The 21,137-nt window shown below is 33.5% G+C and overlaps 1 protein-coding gene across 5 annotated transcripts in view; it reads right to left on the bottom strand.

Annotated features, from left to right (window-relative positions):
• Positions 1 to 688: 688 nt before the first annotated feature.
• Positions 689 to 21,137, bottom strand: part of LOC117116482 (cortactin-binding protein 2-like) — a 42,014-nt gene continuing 21,565 nt past the window's right edge. For 4 of the 5 annotated variants that reach the window (XM_033260542.1, XM_033260545.1, XM_033260546.1 and 1 more), the window contains exons 7-22: positions 13,589 to 13,777; positions 13,174 to 13,273; positions 12,176 to 12,326; positions 11,260 to 11,421; positions 9,860 to 9,971; positions 9,054 to 9,214; positions 8,670 to 8,784; positions 7,995 to 8,164; positions 7,494 to 7,580; positions 6,572 to 6,671; positions 5,328 to 5,535; positions 4,354 to 4,650; positions 3,786 to 3,952; positions 2,905 to 3,072; positions 2,347 to 2,422; positions 689 to 1,748 (exon numbers count right to left, since the gene is read on the bottom strand). In XM_033260542.1, coding sequence (XP_033116433.1) covers positions 1,496 to 1,748; positions 2,347 to 2,422; positions 2,905 to 3,072; positions 3,786 to 3,952; positions 4,354 to 4,650; positions 5,328 to 5,535; positions 6,572 to 6,671; positions 7,494 to 7,580; positions 7,995 to 8,164; positions 8,670 to 8,784; positions 9,054 to 9,214; positions 9,860 to 9,971; positions 11,260 to 11,421; positions 12,176 to 12,326; positions 13,174 to 13,273; positions 13,589 to 13,777 — 2,516 coding nt within the window. In that variant the 3' untranslated portion in view covers positions 689 to 1,495. Of the gene's footprint in view, positions 1,749 to 2,346; positions 2,423 to 2,904; positions 3,073 to 3,785; positions 3,953 to 4,353; positions 4,651 to 5,327; positions 5,536 to 6,571; positions 6,672 to 7,493; positions 7,581 to 7,994; positions 8,165 to 8,669; positions 8,785 to 9,053; positions 9,215 to 9,859; positions 9,972 to 11,259; positions 11,422 to 12,175; positions 12,327 to 13,173; positions 13,274 to 13,588; positions 13,778 to 17,217; positions 17,243 to 21,137 lie in introns of all 5 variants that reach the window. The other variant, XM_033260544.1, reaches the window with a different exon arrangement.

The following is a 21,137-nucleotide window of genomic DNA, read 5'->3' as shown; positions in this document are numbered from 1 at the left end:
AAAAAAAAATCAAAAAATAATTTTTAATTTAACTTGCTCATTTAGTAGTAACATAAACAATATTAACTTGAGCAGAGAAATTATTTAAACTGGATAATTATAATAAAGATCATAAAACACTTCCAGTAACTGGAAGTTTTTCTATCGTTTTTCGTTGTAAAATGATGTGTACAACATTTTTTAAACACACTACTTTCTATGTTCAAGTTGATAGATTTTTTGTTACTTCAAAATGGGCAAGGTAATTTCAAAAATGTTTATTTTTTAAATCTTTTTTTTTGTTATTTTGCAAGGGACAATCTTTAATTTTGTTAAAAATTGGTTTTTATCATTCTCTAGTTGGTTGAATATCAAAATTAGAGTGAATTACTTTGTTGGTTTATCAACTTAACATGATTTTAAAAGAAACAAATCAGTAACTCGCTATAGTGCTAACAATAATTAACTTTTCTTAAAACAGAATTTTGGTTTGAAAGCCCTAACTCCATTTATTGACATATTATTAAGCATCATTTAAACTATAAAACAATCGCATGGAGGTGATATATCACATTTTGGTGCAAGACTCATTGTTTGGTATTATAGTCAGAAAATGACCTTAAGATTTTGTTAAAACAGCAAGGATTAATTACAAGGCAATTATTGGCTAAGCAATAAGAACATTATTTCAAACCATCTTCTACTTTTACAGTGGATGCTTAGTTTGAATGCAAAAAAATTACATGTTAAATTTAGTTTATATTTATATATATATATATACACAGACAAACATAACACACACATACTTGATAAAACCTGTATGGATAAGCTAGGCTATATACAATTTACACCATTCTCGTGTTCAAATTTCCTTTATATTTACAAACGACTGTTTCTACAACACTCCAACTATTTTTTACTTTTGTTTTTTGCTATAAACTTAATAACATGAATACATTATAAATATATTAATGCAATACATAAGTACATTGGTAATTAATATTAGCTTGTAGTCACAACAGCAGTTGTCTCCCTCATTACCTAGCTTAGATAGGATCCTTCCTCGGTTCATATATATATATAGCTTTAATAGATAGAATCCTATCTCGGTTCATATATAGCTCAGATAGGATCCTTCCTCGGTTCAAAAATAGCTTAGATAGGATCCGTTCTTTGTTCATATATAGCTTAGATAGGATCCTTCCTCGGTTCATATATAAATATGTCTCACTTGGAACTAGTCTTAATTTCTAAGCGGATGCGTACTGCAATACCGCACGTCTTTATTTAGTTATATAGGATGATTCAGTAGATTACTCGCGACACTCGACTATCAATCACATCTGCAATCATATCGTCCAAACTGAAGCTCTCAGTATATTAACTGTTCAATGATAATTTGTTTTCACTTTGAACTTTTTAGACGAAACATTCCACAGGTGACTGACTTTCAAAGGATCATTTTGTGAGTTTTCAGTTATTTTTTTAATCGTTCATGTGTTGATTTTATAAATGTTCATACAGTCTCCTCCCACATACCCGCGTCCCATGACGTTTTCTGTCGGCCAATGTTAGCCTGCTGTTTGCCTTCTTCCCAGCTTGCTCTTTTCATTTGCTTTTCGATCTCCGCTATCTCTTCTTGGCCTTGGTCCAATATATTGGTGATCTCCGACAGCAGAGGACTCTGGGATGAGCTCGTCATCCTGGTCATGTGATGTGGCTGAGGATGGCTGGTTGCGCCTCTTATTTGACAATCAGAAACATCAGGGCTATAACAAAAAAACAAAAAGAGAAAAGCTGCTAAAATCAATGGGCAATACACATACAGGTATGTTTAGTTAATAATAGTACCTGCTACTACTGCACTGTAAAACAAACATATACGATCAGTCAGTGACTTCTTATTACTGAACCGGAGTGAATTTATTTGGTGTAAACACCAAGAATAACCCACTAAAGTAAAAAAAAACCTATTTCCATTGGGGTTCTTCTGGTGGTGATTGCACAGTATACCAAGAGACAATCCATTATTCTTTTCTGAAGTGCATAGCGTGTACTTGATCGTGAACTAGGGACCAAAGATCTTCACGGTTCAGTACACACACAATAGCTATCACCAGTTTAGCTGACTGAGCTAAGCTGTTCTCATAACAATTTTGAGTAGCCCATGCTAAATCCAAATCATTTTATCTGTTAATAATAACATGTGCCATGCCAACGAGGCCTAGTGTAAGCATTTCACATTATTAATAATATTAGTCATGGGTAATTTTAATAATATGTCTTTCCACCTAGCACATCTTCACTGTGTTTTTATTTAGTTTAATTTAGGAGCAAAAAAATAAAACATGGAAAATTAAGACTTACCCGTCATACATTTCAATAACACGTTTGGCAATATCGGTCTTGCTACTTCTCTTCATACTAGATAATCGTTCATCACCTGATGCAACAAAAAAATAAGGCAACTTTTAATTTCATTCATGTAAAATCTGGTATAATTGTTATTACATATTATGGATCTTACTTTCATTGCCATAAATTATGTATTTTGTTTTGTATTTTAGACATGTTGTATATGATTTTATGTTATAAATAGTTGGTTGTATTTCTGGCTATTTTCTTCCATTAACATTTTATAGCTGTCGCTTATCAAAGTTTGTAATATATATCCAAAAGCCATGGCATTGTCAAGCTCTTACTAAGAGCAGAGATGGATTTGTTGGCTGACAATAACTGCCTGGCTTCACTGAGAGTCACCGACATTCAATGAATTGACAGTAAATCAAGTTATAAACTAAACAAACCTAAGTCAAGAACCATTATTGTTGATTTTTTTCGTATTAGGTAGGCTAGTATTAAACAGGTTAGCATTAAACAGGTTAGTAATAAACAGGCTGCTTTCAAAGAGGTAACTAAACAAACCTAAATCAAGAACCATTTGATCTCGTGGAAGACTTAAATGGTTGGAAATGGTGACTCTGCTACGATCTAGACTCCTGCTGCGACGCTCAGCTCTGATGATGGTGGAGGTTTGAGAAAGCACAGGTCCATCTTTCAGGCCACGGAAATTAGACAAATATGCTTGATATTCTATAGAGTTCAAAGTTCAAAGACACACATTAGAAAACTAAAACCAAAGTATTTGTATTAATATAGGTTCTTATTCTTCTTTTATTTCCTTTCTCTTTTTTCTTTCGTATGTATCATACCATAGCAATTAACATAGTAAAAGAGGTAATTATAGAAAAAAAAACAAAAAAAAAAACAACAAAATCAAAACAGTGGACTAAGGAAATTTCTGAAGCACCCTTATAACAAGGGTGTCTAGGTATATGGCACATGATAAATGTCCATCAAGATGATTATGCTCAAATAAATGTTTCTTGGCTTAGGAAAATAAATATTCACCAAAAACAGTTATTAAATTTACCAATACACTGAATAATACCGATGCAATAAAATAATATATATCGCAGTGGGAGATCCAGGAATTCAAAAATGGGGGAGGGGGGGGCAAAGAAGGGACATTTAGAGACGTAAGGCCAACACAATGTCAGCCTCCCTATGGTTGAGGCTGAGGTATGAAATTTTGTGGTTTTGAACACCTTTAGATGTACAGAAATGCCATTTTTTTTGTTTTTTCCGAGTATTTTATTAATAAATAAAACACAACAAAACAATTATCCAAATATTTTCTGGTAATAATTATGTTGACCTATGACATAGTGAGTTACATCAATGCTATCTTCCTAATTATTAAAGGCTATATACTATATAAAAAGCCAATATAAATATGAAAATACCTGAAGGTTGGAATGGGCAGTTTGGCAAGATTGCTTTCCTTAGCAACACACAGAGGGCGGTGTTGACAACTTGCGTTGTGGGCGTTGGTCCTCCAACAGCTGAACCCTGTACGATTGCCTCTTCCACAGCCGGTGCAATTTGTACATTCCATGTCTTAGCCAACCATCTAAAAGGAAAACACAGTATGCAAATTAAGCTATTGGTACTCCTTGATCTTAATTTGCATTATGGTAGCCATTTTCTTTTTATTTTTTGTTGGACTGAATAAACATCAAGAAAATCCTGATCAATCTTCAAAAAGGGAAAAAATGATGTACGTACATTTGTGGGAATGTGTATTTGTGGGTGTTGGGTTTGCAATATTTACAGCATTCTTTTAGATTCAGCTATGTGGGTATAAGACTATGAGTATCACTTTTGTATAAAAAATTACAGTCTGGCTTTGATACAATGGTTTTCTATTCCATCTCAACCAGTAAGGACAAAAGACAATCATGCTATTTTATCTGCTATATTGTATTGAAACAAAGTAGGCTGATGTTGATTGTTAATCATCAATTATCTTACCTAAACACCACCTCTGGATTGTGGACATCAAGAGGAAAGTCATAAAACAGTCTGGGCCCTTGGATAGTCTCAACCAGGCTTAGCTTTTGCAGGTATTCATTCAACCTCCACCAAGCACTGTACACCCACGCTCCAAGCAAGTTCTGTCCATCGGTCGGCGGGAACGGTTGGCCTCCGTTAGCGGAGATCAAACGGAGTCGGATGTGCCTGGTGAGCATGCAGCGTACCGGTTGGTTGTCCCACTTGAAATGAACCCAACGGAAAAGCTGCTGTACAGATAAATCTAGACCAGTCATTCTGAAAATAGAACAATAATGAAACTCTGTGAACTCACTCTCTTCATGTTAAATCAAATCATACAAGAAACAGGGGTCTTAATTATCCCACAAATTACAGGAGTCTCCCAGGAACCAGGAAGGCCTCCCGCACACAAGCAGGAATCTCCCAGAAAATATCCCATCTTCATCTTTTAGGAGGCTCATTTAAACAGATCTTCTGGATGTACGACGGGAAAAAATGTAAAGAAAAATAAAAGAATAGGCATAATATTGGTGCTGGTTCAAGCGGCAGACTCGTCTTTGGTTCTACTTGTAAAACAAGACTTTTAAGATAAGGACAATAAACCGTAGGCCCAGTGTACACAATAGCTTGCATGCACTCTTAAGAACCCGGTACATCATTCAACATGAGTAAGGGGATACCCCGGCGTACTGGTATGCAGTACGTCAGCCCCTGTGGTGGACGACGTGAGTAGCTGGTACCGGTTTACTGAATAGTATAGACACAAAGGGACCTTTCGGGGCAATGAAAGTCACTGAATGAGCTACTAGTCCACGCACTAAATGCCATAAACATCTTGTTTGATGGACACCGGCGCTATACAAAAATCTACACTAAGTAGATGATGGAAATTAATAGAAATTTTATAAGAAAAATTAATACAAATGATTAATAATGATAAATAAAAATAATACCTATTTCTATTCATTGTGGCAATGATGCAATTCCTGGGATGTAATTGGTAAGCCGGTGGTGATGTTGGACTGCTAGCCCGAAGGTGTTCCAGGGCCGGCATCAGGTCCGATAAGATGACTGACACGTTGATTTGATCCAATCCATCCAACACCAGGATTGGTGCAGACATTGGCCAATCACCAACATGCTCAATAGCTCGCAAGAAACCTGAACATCAATAAAAATTAGAATAACATTTCATAATAATAACAATTTACATATAGAAAGTTAATTTGACCATCATATAATATTTGATAAAATCAATATACTTGTAATATTGATGTAATACTTATAGTATCAATATTAATAACAACAATAATGAATGATAGATTGAGATTGAAATGGAAAATGAATAATAATGATGATTCATGATGGATTTAAGTTTATTAAAATCTTATATAAATATATACCTGATGATATTCCTTTTTGATAAAACAATTTTATATATATTTATTTTTTGTAATGCAATTTGTATTTTGATGTTTTCCTGATTGCTTTTGATAACAATTTTATATATATTTATTTTTTGTAATGCAATTTGTATTTTGATGTTTTCCTGATTGCTTTTGATAACAATTTGAGATTTATTTTTGTAGTGCAATTTATTTGTGATGTAATTTAATGTTTTTATCTTATCTTATCTTAATTGTTTTTTTGATTACTGTTGTTCAGTGGTAAAACAGTACTAAATATAACGGTTTTGTTTTAGTAACAATTAGTTTTGAAATTGTCTTTGTATTTGAACACTGAATTGGACCCAACTAGTTTTGATTTTTACTTGTGACAGTTCAAAAATAAATACTGTAAAACTTTAAACAGAAGCCCTGGGCTTCTTTCTTTTCCAAATATTTGGATGGGCTTCTTTTCGAACCTACTGTTGCAAAGTGAAGATGGGGGAGGGGTGTCTTCTTTTCAAAATGAATGCTGTAAATTTTGGGAATTCCTACTCAAAAACAGTAAATATGGCACTGTAACATAACTTTGTATCAGCATCAAATCACAAACTACTGTATAAAGCAAGCGTGTTCTTACTTTATTTTGTTTGTTAGAAATTCACATACAGTATATGTACTGCACTATCTCGAAAAGAAGTTATGCTATCTTGAAAAGAAGAGATGGGTTTCTTCTTGAGATTAAGCCCATTGGGCTTGTATTCGAGATTTTATGGTATATACAGTATTTTAAACAATAAAAATTAAATTACCTTTCTCAATGAGGACCTTCCTTAGGCTTTCCCGTGTGACGTGGTGTTGCAGAGGTAACAAGATAACTGTACATCGCAACCCTTCCTTATCTTGTCTTGTCTAATAAAAAAAAGAAAGTTTACATATTGATTATGGCTTTTCAAAAAATTGATTAAGGTGTTATTATGATGGCTCATATTAATAATAATAAAAATATAATGCCTTTCCATGAAATCAAGACAAATTCACAAAAATATAAATTTTCTATATTTAATTGGCAGCAATTTAATTGAGGCAGCAGTATTATTAATACTAAAGTTTACTTAAGTTTAAATAGCACAAGTATACACAATAAATAGTTACAAAATTTGCTTAGTAAATCATTATGCTACTGCATATGTTAATAAACTGTAACAAAATTGTGTGTTAGTGGAGTTTCATAGTTGTGAGAAGAAATTCTGGCATCTCTAACCCAGGACCTTGGCTTTGTAAGGCAAGTCAAAAAAAAAAAAATGTAACAGAATACGTTTTAAATAAGTTTTAATGTAATCAAGTAAGCTTTAGTTCCTAAAAACCAAAAGGTCCACTGATTAATCTCAGATAAGAAAGTATAATACATACTCCAAGGATTGAAATACAAACACGATGGCGTGCATTTCAATACTTGGAGTACGTATTATACTTTCTTTAGTTCCTAATTATAAATATATTGTTGTTCTTTGTTTTGTATTATTCTTGCACTTTGTTTTGCGATATGTGATGTACCAACTGGTTTTCTTAAAGGACACAAATAAAGAAATCTTGAATCTTAATCTTGAAAGCGACTAGAATGCAACAAGCTGAGACTTGGTTATACTTGTCTGACCTGTCACATACAGCCATTTTAATTGTTAACTAAAGGTTAAAGGTTATTCATTTAACTACCAATGTAAAGTCACTGACCTTGAGGCACTGAGCAAGCTTCACTGCCACATGGGACTTACAGCAGCCTGGAGGTCCGTAGAACACTACATTGCGGTATTGTTCAACCTGTAAAGTAAATACAGTAATCATTACATTTGAGGTTCATTCAGTTCAAATGCTTAAAGGTCTATTCACACAGAGCATAGTAATAGAATGCAACACTAACAAAAAAACAAAATATTTTGCATGCAGTAAAGAATATAATAGGTTCTATTTTTTTCTGCTGCTGTCATTTGCCAATTTTGCCGTGTGTGTAAATAAGCCCTCAGATGAGGGCATTAATTTGTTATTTTGCACAAATGCATGGGAAATCTGTTCCATATTGACAAAACACTTAAGGTTCCCCAAACTGGATACAAACTCATCCTGTGACCTATTTGGTTAAAGTGTCCGCAAAATACTTGGTTTCCGATTCTAGATCGGTTTCACTCTTGTAGATTTATTATTACTACAACCATCACCAGCATCAGAAACACTTACCAATCGCAAAAACGTCTGTAATGTTTTAGCAGAAACATGGCTGGTGTAGGCTAACTGATCCAGACTCCCTTTTGCCACAGATTTAAGTCGTACCTCTATGTCTGACCCTGATTTGGTGAGGACAAATGGAGCTGTAGATGGGTACTTATGACTGGTCCATGTAACACCTCCTGAAATGAGTTCAAATGTCAAAGGTTAATACCTTTTTTCTGTACTTAAAATCAAATTTCTCTTTTATCAATTATATATTATATACACAAATTTTATTTATTTATTTATTTCTTCTTTAACCTGGGTAGCCAGATCATTGCGAAAGCAAAGTTATCCACCAGGGCTCAGAAACAAATACAATAAAATACAAAGTTATATAAATTACTGGAAATAGATAGAGGGATTATAAGCAATTGAAGGGTATTGTAGTAGTGAATGTATAAACCATACTACAGTACTAACCTCCTATGTGAATTTTCCAGAAAACTACCCATGCATTTTAATCAAAACATTAAATAAATGAATTAATTGAAGGACTCACAAAAAATGGTTGCTATTCAACAAATAAATAAACAACTGATTTTAATACCAAAGCTAAAAACTTACTTTAAAAGTGTTGTATACAAGTTAAACAGTTAAAGATATTGAATTTACTTATTTGCTCAACAGACTCAGGATCCTTACCAAGTGTGTAAGAGGCAATAGCAGCTGCATTCAGACTCAGTTCCATCTCTCCATCTGGAGTGTCTTCTGTAGGACTGCCATCTGTTTTCCCAATCCCATCTGCTCCATTCAATTCCTGGTAATACAAGATATGGGAAATGTGATTGGCTAAAGTGTACAACATGTTTATCTTGAAATGTAAATCATGCTTACAAATTGATCTGATATAGTGTCCACCACTACCACCACAACTACAATTACTCTCAGAAAAGAACAATATCTATCTTCTGACGTACTGCCAAAACTTCCCACTATGGTTTTGATCTGAAGCTGTGTATCTCGAGATGTCCTAATTTCCTAGTTGTACAACTAAGACAGAGTTACTTTTGTGTGTATGACTCATACCTTCGTATGCTGCATAAGAGCATTGGCAACGCTGCTGTGAAATGACGTCCAGTTGGTACGTTTAGAGACCAGAATGCAACCGATACTGCAGCGTTGGCAGCTCTGACCCTGTTCTCCGTCGACTACCACAGCAACGATCACCTTGATACTATCTGGTGAACCTGTTCAAAAAAATCATTTATACTTATTTAGTATACAACCAACAGGACTTAAAATAAATATAATAATCTATCATAATCAAGCAGTTTACTCGTTGGTTAGAGTAAGGTCAACAACCAAACAATATTATTACCTGGTCAGTAACAAACTAATAAACAAAATCTTTAAAATGGTCAATATATTTATTTGGTTAAATATTACAACAATTGTTTTTCTATTAGTCTTCAAAAACAAAACCTCTGTCTGGTCTAACATAAAAACAAATTCTTTACTTGATTAAATAGTAAAACAAAATATTTACTTCATTAAAATCAAAACAAACTATTAAAATAACTAGTCAAATATCAAAAGAATATATTCATCTAGTTAAATACCAAAACAGAATTTTTAACTAGTTAAATATCAAAATTAAATCTTCACCTGGCTAAATACCAAATCAAAATCTTTACCTGCTTAAATATTAAAACATAATCTTTATCTGGTTAAATATCAAAACATAATCTTTAACCAGTTTATGATCAGAATTTTTACCTGGTTAAATATGAAGACAATCTTTACCTTGTTAAATATCAAAACATAATCTTTAACCAGTTTAAGATCAAAATCTTTACTTCAGTAATTATCGATAAAAGATCGTGTGTACTTACTGAAAGCTATTACACGTTTACATGTTGGCGTGGCAACATCATGTGGAGTTCGTTGCCACATATCAAGTGCCTCTAAATCAAGACCATGGCGACATAGCAACTCGAGAGCTTCCTAAATGTCAGGAACAAAGATAGAACAATATTAATGCAAGTGATACATTGCTAATATAGCCTTAAAGGCGAGTAGGTGGTTGGAATTACAAGTTATAATTAAAATTGGGATTAATCCATTTTGATAAGAGGGGAACAAGAAGAAATAATCAAACAAGAGGATTTTTAATTTCGAAAAAATATCAAACCAACAACAACACCATACCATTGCAAGATAGAAAGGTTAATAAAGTACACAAAGTTAGATTAATAGATGTCATTTAAAATGTCACTGATAAATATTATGTGGCATTTTAAGGTAAAATAGGTCAATATTAATCAACCGCTGTTCTTCAAGATGTATTGCATGATGGGTAAGCCAGCAACGGAATGCGGTTAAGTGGAATGTACTTTGTGTAGCTGACAAACAGTGACTAAAAATAAAAACTGAGACTTGAGAACTAGTTCTTAACCTACTGGACACGGAATTTAATTCATATTCTTTGACACGATAATCTGGTATTTTATTGGTATGTTTCGTACTGTCACAGGAAATCACTGTTTGTTTTTAATTATTCTAAATCTCTCATTTCTATTATTACTGACTAAATATTTTGACAACTAAATTATAGTTTTTTGACTAATTAAATTATTCTGTTTTTTCTAAATGACTATATCTTGCAATTACTTATTTTTATTTTTCACTTTTTGAACTTTGATTTTGATACATTTAATAATATTGTTTTAAATAACTAATTAATGCAAGAAACTGAATTTTTGAGAGGTTTAATATTTTATTAATCTTATTTTTTATTGAACTTTTTTAATGCATTTTTTATTCATTGTACATAAATTGATTATTTTTAAAATTTTATAATTCTCTATTTTTTCTGTTTAGCTTTTGTGATTGTGAATTTTATGAACTATGATGTCTTTATGTGAGTGCACATGATTGTCAGCAATCACTGTTTTGGGTCACCCTCGGTAAATAAAGTTGAATAAAAAAATAAAATAAAATCAACATTTGAAAAAAAATCATTCATAGTGACTGTTTTTCATAGCCAGTAGAAATGCATCCCTAGATTCACTACCACTCACAATCTTCACTAAAATCCCAAATGATTCAAACATTCAAATCGAATTTACGTTGCATCTGTACAGTCATATTTATTTCAAAATTATCATGTGCATATCGCCACGGATGGACAGCTTTGGCTACACAGGTTTGCCCAATCTTTTTTAAAACAAAACTACAAGTCTTATGCAATAAACATACTATGCTGGAAAGTCTGGACAATGTATTAACTTACCACATGCCCTAAAGAGGCAGCAAGATGGGCAGCTGTCCAGCCCTCCTGACTGGCTGCATTTAGCTCACTTTGAAGCCCTTTAGCTGTAAAGTGCTGTAGCAATACTTGCAGACACTCCACATGCCCTCTCTCTGCTGCTATGTGCAGAGGTGTACATCCAGTCTATAGCGGAGAAAAAAAAACCAGCATCATTAATATCACTGAGTGTATTTAAGGTAGAAAGGGTCTCTAGGACAAAAGAGTGTCCTGATAATAGGAAGCTTTTGATTGGAGCTAAAGCATGGTTTCCATACAATCGCTACATGCTATCGCCTTTTGGTGATGCTGATTGGTCGGTCACATCAGGGAGTCTTCCTGACTGCCTCACGAGACTGCTACGTGGTACAACGATTGCACTGAAAACACTGTAGCGACAGTGTAGCGATTCTAAGAAAATCGGGCTTAACTTAGAATGTAGTATGTAATGATGTCATGCTAACTGAGCATATCTAAATGCCGTGCATTCAGTTCTCTCCTAAAATCTGGAACGGTCATCAGCCAAACCTATGTTATGTTTGCACAACAATGACTGTACTACATAAAAATGACTAAATGAATTGAAGAGCATCGTGCGTTTTACAAATCTGTGCGTATGTGCCCTTCGAAAATCTAAATTTATCTACTGCTGAATACAAATGATGTCAGTCACAGGTGAGTGAATTTGTTCAGCGTTCTCGTTTTTACATTCTCAATCGAAACTACTTCTTAATGAAAAGTAAAACATTTTTGATCTCACAAGAGACAGAAAGACACAAACAATTACTATCGTATGTCTGAAACAAGCAAACACTGAAAAATCTGATCAGACATGGCATGCCAAGTCTGACAAACATATAGTAGTGTAGACAGCAAGAGACTGGGTTGATCAATATCCTACCTGTGATCTGCATAAGCTTGATATACCCTGGCTAAGAAGAACTTGAACGCACGCTCCTGAGCCACTGCTCGCAGCCTGGTGAAGAGGCTGCCAACCGATGGTGTCCGGTTGGCTGGCTGGACTTCCAGCGTCAAGTAAAATCTGCATGCACCTACATGGTGAAAAGCAATAAGATTATTTATTTTATTTTATTTATTTGTTATATATATAGCACCTTTCTTTTGAAGTATGAAGCACTATTTCCAGGTCATTGGGGTCACATGCTATAAGCACCGGAGCAGGCAACCCTGCCAAGTACTAATTTATACTCCTAGGTGAAGAGAAGCACCTGCAGAAAGTGCCTTACTCAAGGACACAGGCAAGCAAAATGCACAGCAAGGGATTGAATCCCAGACCTCAAAGTTAAGAAATTAGATCGTTTCTTCCTAATTAAGGATTTGTATATTTAAAACATCTGTAAATCAGTGAAAAATTAATACAGGTAATTTCACATTGGAAGATATGTTATTTCATAATCTTAAATTACAAATTTTATATTTTCTCTTAATTCTTCATAATTTTTAAAAATAAACCATAATATATAGCTTCTTGATAAAAGAGGGAACTGCAAGCGCAATGCACAGCGAGGGATTGAATCCCAGACCTCAAAGTTAAGAAATTAGATCGATTCTTCCTAATTAAGGATTTTTATATTTAAAACATCTGTAAATCAGTGAAAAATTAATACAGGTAATTTCACATTGGAAGATATGTTATTTCATAATCTTAAATTACAAATTTTATATTTTCTCTTAATTCTTCATAATTTTTAAAAATAAACCATAATATATAGCTTCTTGATAAAAGAGGAAACTGCTTGAAACAACTTTTTATCACAACTGAGGTTTTCACTCATTGTTATCAATCAACCCGCTATATAGTACTGCCGCAAACAGCTGTCCTCGCTATGCAAACAGTAAATTTATGTTTGTTACGCAGAAATGATATGTAAAGTTTACCTTGCATGTCCAAACTTTGCGGCTGCATGCAGCGGGGTAAATCCGTCAACTCTGACAGCAGCGGCTGAACCGCCGTGCTGTAATAAAGACTTTAAACAATCTGTAACCGACAAAAATAAGATGAGGTTAATAACCTAACTTGAGCGAAGAACAGTGGGGGGGGGGGGGGGACATGGCTAGGGATGGAGGAATAAAATTTAAGAATTCATGCAGAATTTTAAAATATCAATAACTTAATTTTTGAATTTTTCTGACAAAGGACTGGTTTTGCCGGAGCCGACCACAAATGTATGTAAATGTGCGATTTAAGGAAAACATCTTTGAGGGACAAGCACGTATTCCAAGCCCTGTTATAATCGATCAGTAAATAATTTTGGTTATAGCTATTCACAGGCAACAGTAGAGCAACACTTACCGTATTGGCCATAGAGGGCCGCTATATGAACCGGGGTAGATCCGTCGTCTGCCGTTAAATTAGGATCCAGATGCTGTTCGACTACAAGCCTATTAATTGCCCCTACCTCCCCCCTCTCAGCTACCAGGTGCAGGGGGCTTGCACCTGCTACTGATTTATCTTGAATTCTACCTACTTGGCCAGGGACACCTGAAAGCAATCATAGTTAACAAGAACATTTTCAAACATCCATGCAGCAAAGTGATCAATAACTCATGAATATGTATATCCAGATCATGAATAATGCATGTCAATAGATATTGTATGCAAAATATAATGCATGTTGCTATAGAGATATTTAAAAAAAACCAATATTATCCAATGATAAATGATACATTTTATGTATGCAAGGTTGTTGGTATCATCAAAGGAAAACATTTACTTCATTATGCAAAGTATTGTTGAATGTAAAAACCTAAGGCCCTATGCAGACTATCAACTTGTTGTATGCCCATATTTTGTGTTGATGTGCCTATATATGGTCATGATGTGATGTCATCATGACTATATTTAGGTAGGTCACATGTTTTTGTCAAGCTTAAGACATTTGCAACAGGATTAAAATATGTAATGTTACAATGTTTCATCCCATATTTTGATATCATTTCATATCTGAATAATCACTAAAATATTCATTTGGATTGGATACCATTTGACTTGATATATTCATAATGAACACAAGAAATCAACCCAAGGTTGAATACTCTTAGCAGTATGTGAACTTATATAGGTCAACCGCACAACATGATAGTAATAATATAATAAATAACATTGACAGCGATCACAGCATTTACTATGATCAATACTGCTGAAGATAAAGATATTTGATATAAATAATGATGGTGATGTTGTTGATAAATATGATTATTCTGGTATAATGCTGATGACAATGACGACGGTGAAGACAATAAAAATGGCAATGATAATGAAAATAGCATTGGCAATAAATATGATGATGAAGATGATGACGACGACGATGATGTTGATTATGATACTGATTATGACGATGACAATTACGGCAGCAACAACGCTGCCTCCATTTCCAACCAGGATGACAACAACGATAAATGATGATGATGATAATAATGAGTATGATAATGATCACAATAATGCTGGTGATAACTATGATGATGATGATGATGATAATGATATCAATAATGATGGCAATGCTGCTGTATCAATAAATAGGACAAAATACTGGGGTCATTGAATATGGACTATGATACAAAAATGTATCAAACCATTTCAAATTAATGACATTATTCAGACAAAATATCACAGTTCATAGATAAAAATAAGCACAGTGGTTTCCATGCATCATGTGACCAAATCAATGGATCATGATTGGTTGATAGCAAGCTGTTAGGGATGATTACCATACATTCTTGCAAAATTATGAGTATATTGAATATTCATAAGATATAAAATATATATTCTGTTGGATCATATACAACTGTTAGCATGCATATATTACTGTGTAACACATGCAGACCATGTTTAAATATCTGTCAATTTATACACAAAAATATTTTACTATGTTAGGTTGAAAATAAAAATAAACTTATCTATAAAATTACATAATGTACAACAGATTGAAAAATGATACTACATAATAAAAAGGTATAAAATAATTATCCATAGTTGATAACAATAATATATAAAAACCTAGAATGAGAAATACTATGTTGGTGACAAACGAGGGATAATTTTCAACAACCAAATATTTTAAATAAATGCCAAGATGTATCTGTGATCCACGACTAGTTTTATAAATACATTTCATTATCATCATTGATAAAATGATGATGATGATGACGATAATGATGGTGGTGATGATGATAATAATGATGATGATACTGATGTTGATGATAATAATGATGGTGATGATTTAATGATGATGATACTTATGGTGAGGATGATGATGATAATGACAATGATATGCTGTCTCCTTTCTAGGAAAGGACGACAAGAAACCAATTTATGCCCAACATTTTCCCCCTTTTCTCAAAATCATATCATTTAAACTGAGGGAACTTATAAACTGAACATAAATTCATTGTAACACTTAACCTAAACCATTTCCAATTGATTTAGAATTGTATTAAACTTAAGATAACAGCATGATTGACATATTAGAGATAATAAGCCTCGGTAATCCTGTTGTTATATCCTGGATCAAGGGATATAGCTTACATGTCCTAATCCCTGTCTTTAACTAATCCTCATGTCCACATCCATCTTCACAAGTCAATCAGAAGAATAATGACAATGAACATTTAGTAACACATAGAGTAAAGCTGAGAATACACTTAAGACTTTATCTGTCAGACTTAACAAAAGTTTGTTCAGACATTTGGGAGCAGAACATGGTTATAATTTTAAATAGACATGGATATATCATTATGCGCTAGTGGAAACTATTTTTATTACCATCATTCTACTGTCAGTCTGGTCAAATAGCATCTGACAGATAAAATCTAATAGTGTATGTTCAGCCTCAGAATGTTTGATGAGTTCATGCCAAGTGAGAAATATAGATGGCAGACATCCAACCACACAGGGGCATATTATGCACCGAGTCCAAATTCGCACACACTGCTTTCAAACTGCTGAGTCTGCAACAGTTGCTTTAAACACATCAATCATTAAGGATTGCTAAATTGACAAAATCATGTTTAAATATACCTGAGGGATATGGAGCATACTGTTTTTTTTTAATTTTGCCAATGAAACTCAAATCTGTACTCATTGGATGAAGTATACTGAAACAAGTTATAACCAACTCAGGGGCCATTTTTTCATTCAATTTTTATGTACTACGAAAAAGATTAAAATTATGATCTACAATAACAACCATTTAAGGGGCCGTTCACAATTATCAACATTTTTATGCAAGTGTACAAGCAATACTGTTTTTCTGTACCCCCTCCCCCACCTGAAAGTCTACATAACATATGTTGATTTTGCAAAACGATTCTCTATTTTTTTTCGTGTAGTCAACTGATGTTTTGTATTTAGTTGCATAAAAATGTTTATTACATCCATGGTTGCATTTTAATTGGTCATAAAAGTCTACTATTTTAAATATTGCATGTTATTTTTAATCAACATTTTCATGCATATGTAAATGTGTACAAATTTAGCTACAAACTCCCCCCTAGAGTACTGTTTATATACTTGTGAAAATGTTGATAATTGTCAACGACTCATAAATGTGTTCTCTTTTGGGGAAGAAAAGGGAAAATTATATTTTGTACTCTTGAAAATGATGAAAAAATGCATAAAACTTGACAATGGGTAGTACCAAACGTTATCTTAATGAATAAATATTTTTACACATTATATTTCAATGATGATTGTTCAAAAATTTTTGTTTTCAATCCAATTAACAATAATTCTCTGTCAAGTAAATATATATTTTTTAAAGAGTTAAATTCAACCTTTGTTTTAAAAATCTTTATTATTTCTGTTGGACTCTGTGTGGTTGAATGCGCCGATGTGCAAAAGGTTGACAGGTACATTTGGAAGATGATGATAACGGATGGCCAATAAACAAACACTGACCCCCGAATCGTCATAGCAATACTTACGCTGATGCAGAGAGGGTGTGATGAGCTGTGCATGCCAAAGGTCAAGGGAAGGCGAAGAGAAAATCAAGGTCATAGTGCAACTTCCATCATAATTTTAATATTTCAATAATCCTATAAACATCATTTCCCTTCATATTATTCATTTTTAATAGTAATTATTTTTAAAAAATTGATTAATATTAAAATTTTAAAATGGGGCTGTAATATTTTTCAGCAACTAAAGAAAAATTTGCTTTGCATTATAAAAGATAACATGAATAAATGGAAACATTAAAAGATAAATAATCAGATATAAAGAAAAAGCATATATATCCTGGAATAGAAAAAAAGTATTTTTTTTTTAAATTATGACATTTAGTTATCATAATATTATTAGATAGAAAAAGCTGTGGATTGTTATAATAGATAAATACGATGCTTTTGTAAGAAATTAGAGCTTGCATCTACTGTACCTATAAAGCAGCTAGAATGAAATATGATCAATCATTGCATAGATTTTATCAAGATAAATTTAAATATAATGTCAAAGTTCATATGTGAAAGGTCAGTGATAAGCGTACTCCACGGCCAGTCCAGCCCAGTAGCCCAGTTTTGGAAGTAATGCGATGAAATCAGAATGATGGAGCGTAAGTTAGTAACAGCAGAGGAGAGGTTATGGTAAGAGGTAGCATGCAGGTATGTGCAGATGGGATAAACACGTACACACGCACGCACACACACACGTACACACAGCACAGCTATAAACGACAAAACAAAATTGCAGATAACCTTCCCAATGTAAAAAAAAACAAAAAAAAAACGCTTCTTTACAAATTGTTATCAGAAATGCTTGTGATATTGGCTACCCAATAGAAATTGAAATTATTATTCTTAAAATTATTATTGTTATAATAAATCTCAAGTTAATCATGCATATAATAAATTTGTTTATGAAATAATGTAAACAAAAAAATTAACTGCCATCTACAAATATTCACAAAGTGTCAGGATCATCTATTTCCAATGTTAAGCTAAACTGGGTAACACTGGGCAAAGCTCATCAAATCATCAGTTTGTGAACGAATGATTTAAAAAGCTGTAACTGAGGGCGCTATACAGTAACTACAAGTATTTTCACAGATAAGTTAAACGAAATTTGCTTTTGTCAAGCACCAAGACAAAAATTGGCATTCTGAGGAAGAGTTTATATTTACTTCTTTCTTTTTTTGAATTTCAATATGGGGCTTGCCATGCCAAAACCAGCATAAGTTACCAAGACAACAAAATTTACTTTTTAATTATCTCCACATTAATAAGCTTTAAAATGACAAATCATTTACTGAAATCGACTTAATATTGCCAAAGTAAAATTATTACGGCTCCTCTGTATTAAAATATACAATACAATACTGCTACATTTTCAAGGTAATTACTCAGTTGAACATTTAGTGACAGTACGCTTGTTAAGCATGGCTAGCCTCATATAGTCCCTCATAAAATTTGTTTGCAAAGAAAAATTGTCCTACAGGTTAACTCATGCCCGGATTGGCTAAAAGAAAAGCAAATCCTTCCCAAATGCAAAGATCAATTTATAATTATCCTTGAATGCTATGCAATTGTTCATATTTTATCCTTATCAAACATAATTGTAACTACCCTGTACTTCAGTATGTTCTGATGAAATCCAGTAAAAGCTATAAGTGTGTGCCCTATAGTTTGTAAGGTTTGTTTATACTCTAGAGGGCAGTATATAAGTTACATGGTTATCATTTAAACCACCTCTGAAGTGACCTGGATGCTAGGTGTGACCAATTAAATCATGTGATCTTGAACAAACAACGCTAAGGTTCAGCGATTCTAATTACACGATGTCTACAGTAATGTGTTAGCCTTGGCAGGATACAAGATATTAAAACACATTTACAACAAGTTTTCAACATTGCCAAACATTTCAAATTATAGAAGAGGCTAATTTATGACGGGCTTGCCAGAATATCAACCAGCTCTCACTATGTTATGTGCACCTATTCTCCTAGTTGTTAAAAAATTACCTCACATCACCAGGCAGGGCACCCCCCCACCTTTGGAAAGTGGAAACTCATTTTATAATATACTATATTATAACTATATTTATTGAAAACATACAAGTTGAATATAAGTGCCTCAATAGGTAAGGTTTGGTGCCTAATATTATAATTAGCTGAGTCACATAACCACATACTTATATATGTCATAAACAAATAAAAACTCTAGTAAAATAATGTTGCTGAACACTCACCTTTAGACTTTATTGGTACTTTAATTGCCTTTTTTTAAAGACTTTTTGTTTCATGTCGCATCAAATAAAACCAGTAATTGTAACTTGAATAACATTAAAATCATGCATGAAACGTGAAACTTAGGTTATGCATATTCATGCTGCATATCAGCTCTTTCAAACTGATCTGAATAGCGCCCTTTCTGGTTTTTATAATATACAGTAAGGAGAGGCTGTCTCTTATACACATCTAGATGTGTATAAGAGACAGGTACGCTTGTTAAGCATGGCTAGCCTCATATAGTCCCTCATAAAATTTGTTTGCAAAGAAAAATTGTCCTACAGGTTAACTCATGCCCGGATTGGCTAAAAGAAAAGCAAATCCTTCCCCAATGCAAAGATCAATTTATAATTATCCTTGAATGCTATGCAATTGTTCATATTTTATCCTTTATCAAACATAATTGTAACTACCCTGTACTTCAGTATGTTCTGATGGAATCCAGTAAAAGCTACAAGTGTGTGCCCTATAGTTTGTAAGGTTTGTTTATACTCTAGAGGGCAGTATATAAGTTACATGGTTATCATCTAAACCACCTCTGAAGCGACCTGTATGCTAGGTGTGACCAAATAAATCATGTGATCTTGAACAAACAACGCTAAGGTTCAGCGATTCTAATTACACGATGTCTACAGTAATGTGTTAGCCTTGGCAGGATACAAGATATTAAAACACATTTACAACAAGTTTTCAACATCACCAAACATTTCAAATTATAGAAGAGGATAATTGTGACGGGCTTGCCAGTATATCAAAGGCCACCCCCCCCCCCTTTTGGAAAGTGGAAAAATAATAAATAAATAAATAAAGAAAAAAATTGATCGCTAAAACACCTCAGAGAGGTTATTTTCAGGCGTCTAGAAAACAAAAATTTTGCGGGGCATGCCCTCAGACCCCCTAGGGTAGTGTTGACTCGATCAGCCTCACTTTTGGCCCCCCTTTTTGATATATCTGGATCCGCCTCGGATCAACTTGTTTGCCAGCTAGCACAGCCCCCCCCCCCATTTCAATAATCCTAGATTAGTTACTGCCTAATAAAAAATATTTATAACATTGAAAACTATTTGATAATCTTTCAAAGAACCCTATGCATTAATCTTCGGAACAGTAAGGGGTATCTCGATGCTATGGTTCATTTCAGCCCCTGTCGTCGTGGAATGATGTGTACATTTAGCGACTTAAATGCCTCTATACGGTGGCTAGGTGGTCACAGACCACGCCCATATGCCCAGCACAATGACGCTGCGAGTTATGGGTATCCTACCTTTACATTTTAATCGTTAAACTTAATGAACACTGACTACTTATGTTTTTAAATAAGCAATTCTAAATTTAATACTTAATTTATTTTGCTTTTTGGTCGTTGGTGGCAGCATATTTTTAATCAAACACTGTACATCTTTTTCCTACCATAGCTCCAGTTTTCCAATGAAACATGTGGATCTTTTGTTACACGAAAGGGAATAAAAATATCATCTAAAACTCCCCAAAATTAGGTTAATATTAACTCTCTGACAGATGACTGCAAAGTGTTTGAATAAAACATTCTCTTGCTACCATGACAACCTATGACTCATTTGATAGTTAATTTTTCCTACCTGCTATTTCTTGATGTACACTAAT

This window comes from Anneissia japonica, unplaced genomic scaffold, assembly GCF_011630105.1.
Source record: "Anneissia japonica isolate Jap-2015-1 unplaced genomic scaffold, ASM1163010v1 scaffold263_len647688_cov178, whole genome shotgun sequence".
In the NCBI taxonomy this organism is placed as follows: Eukaryota; Metazoa; Echinodermata; class Crinoidea; order Comatulida; family Comatulidae; genus Anneissia; species Anneissia japonica.
This window is presented reverse-complemented; position numbering and strand designations above follow the sequence as displayed.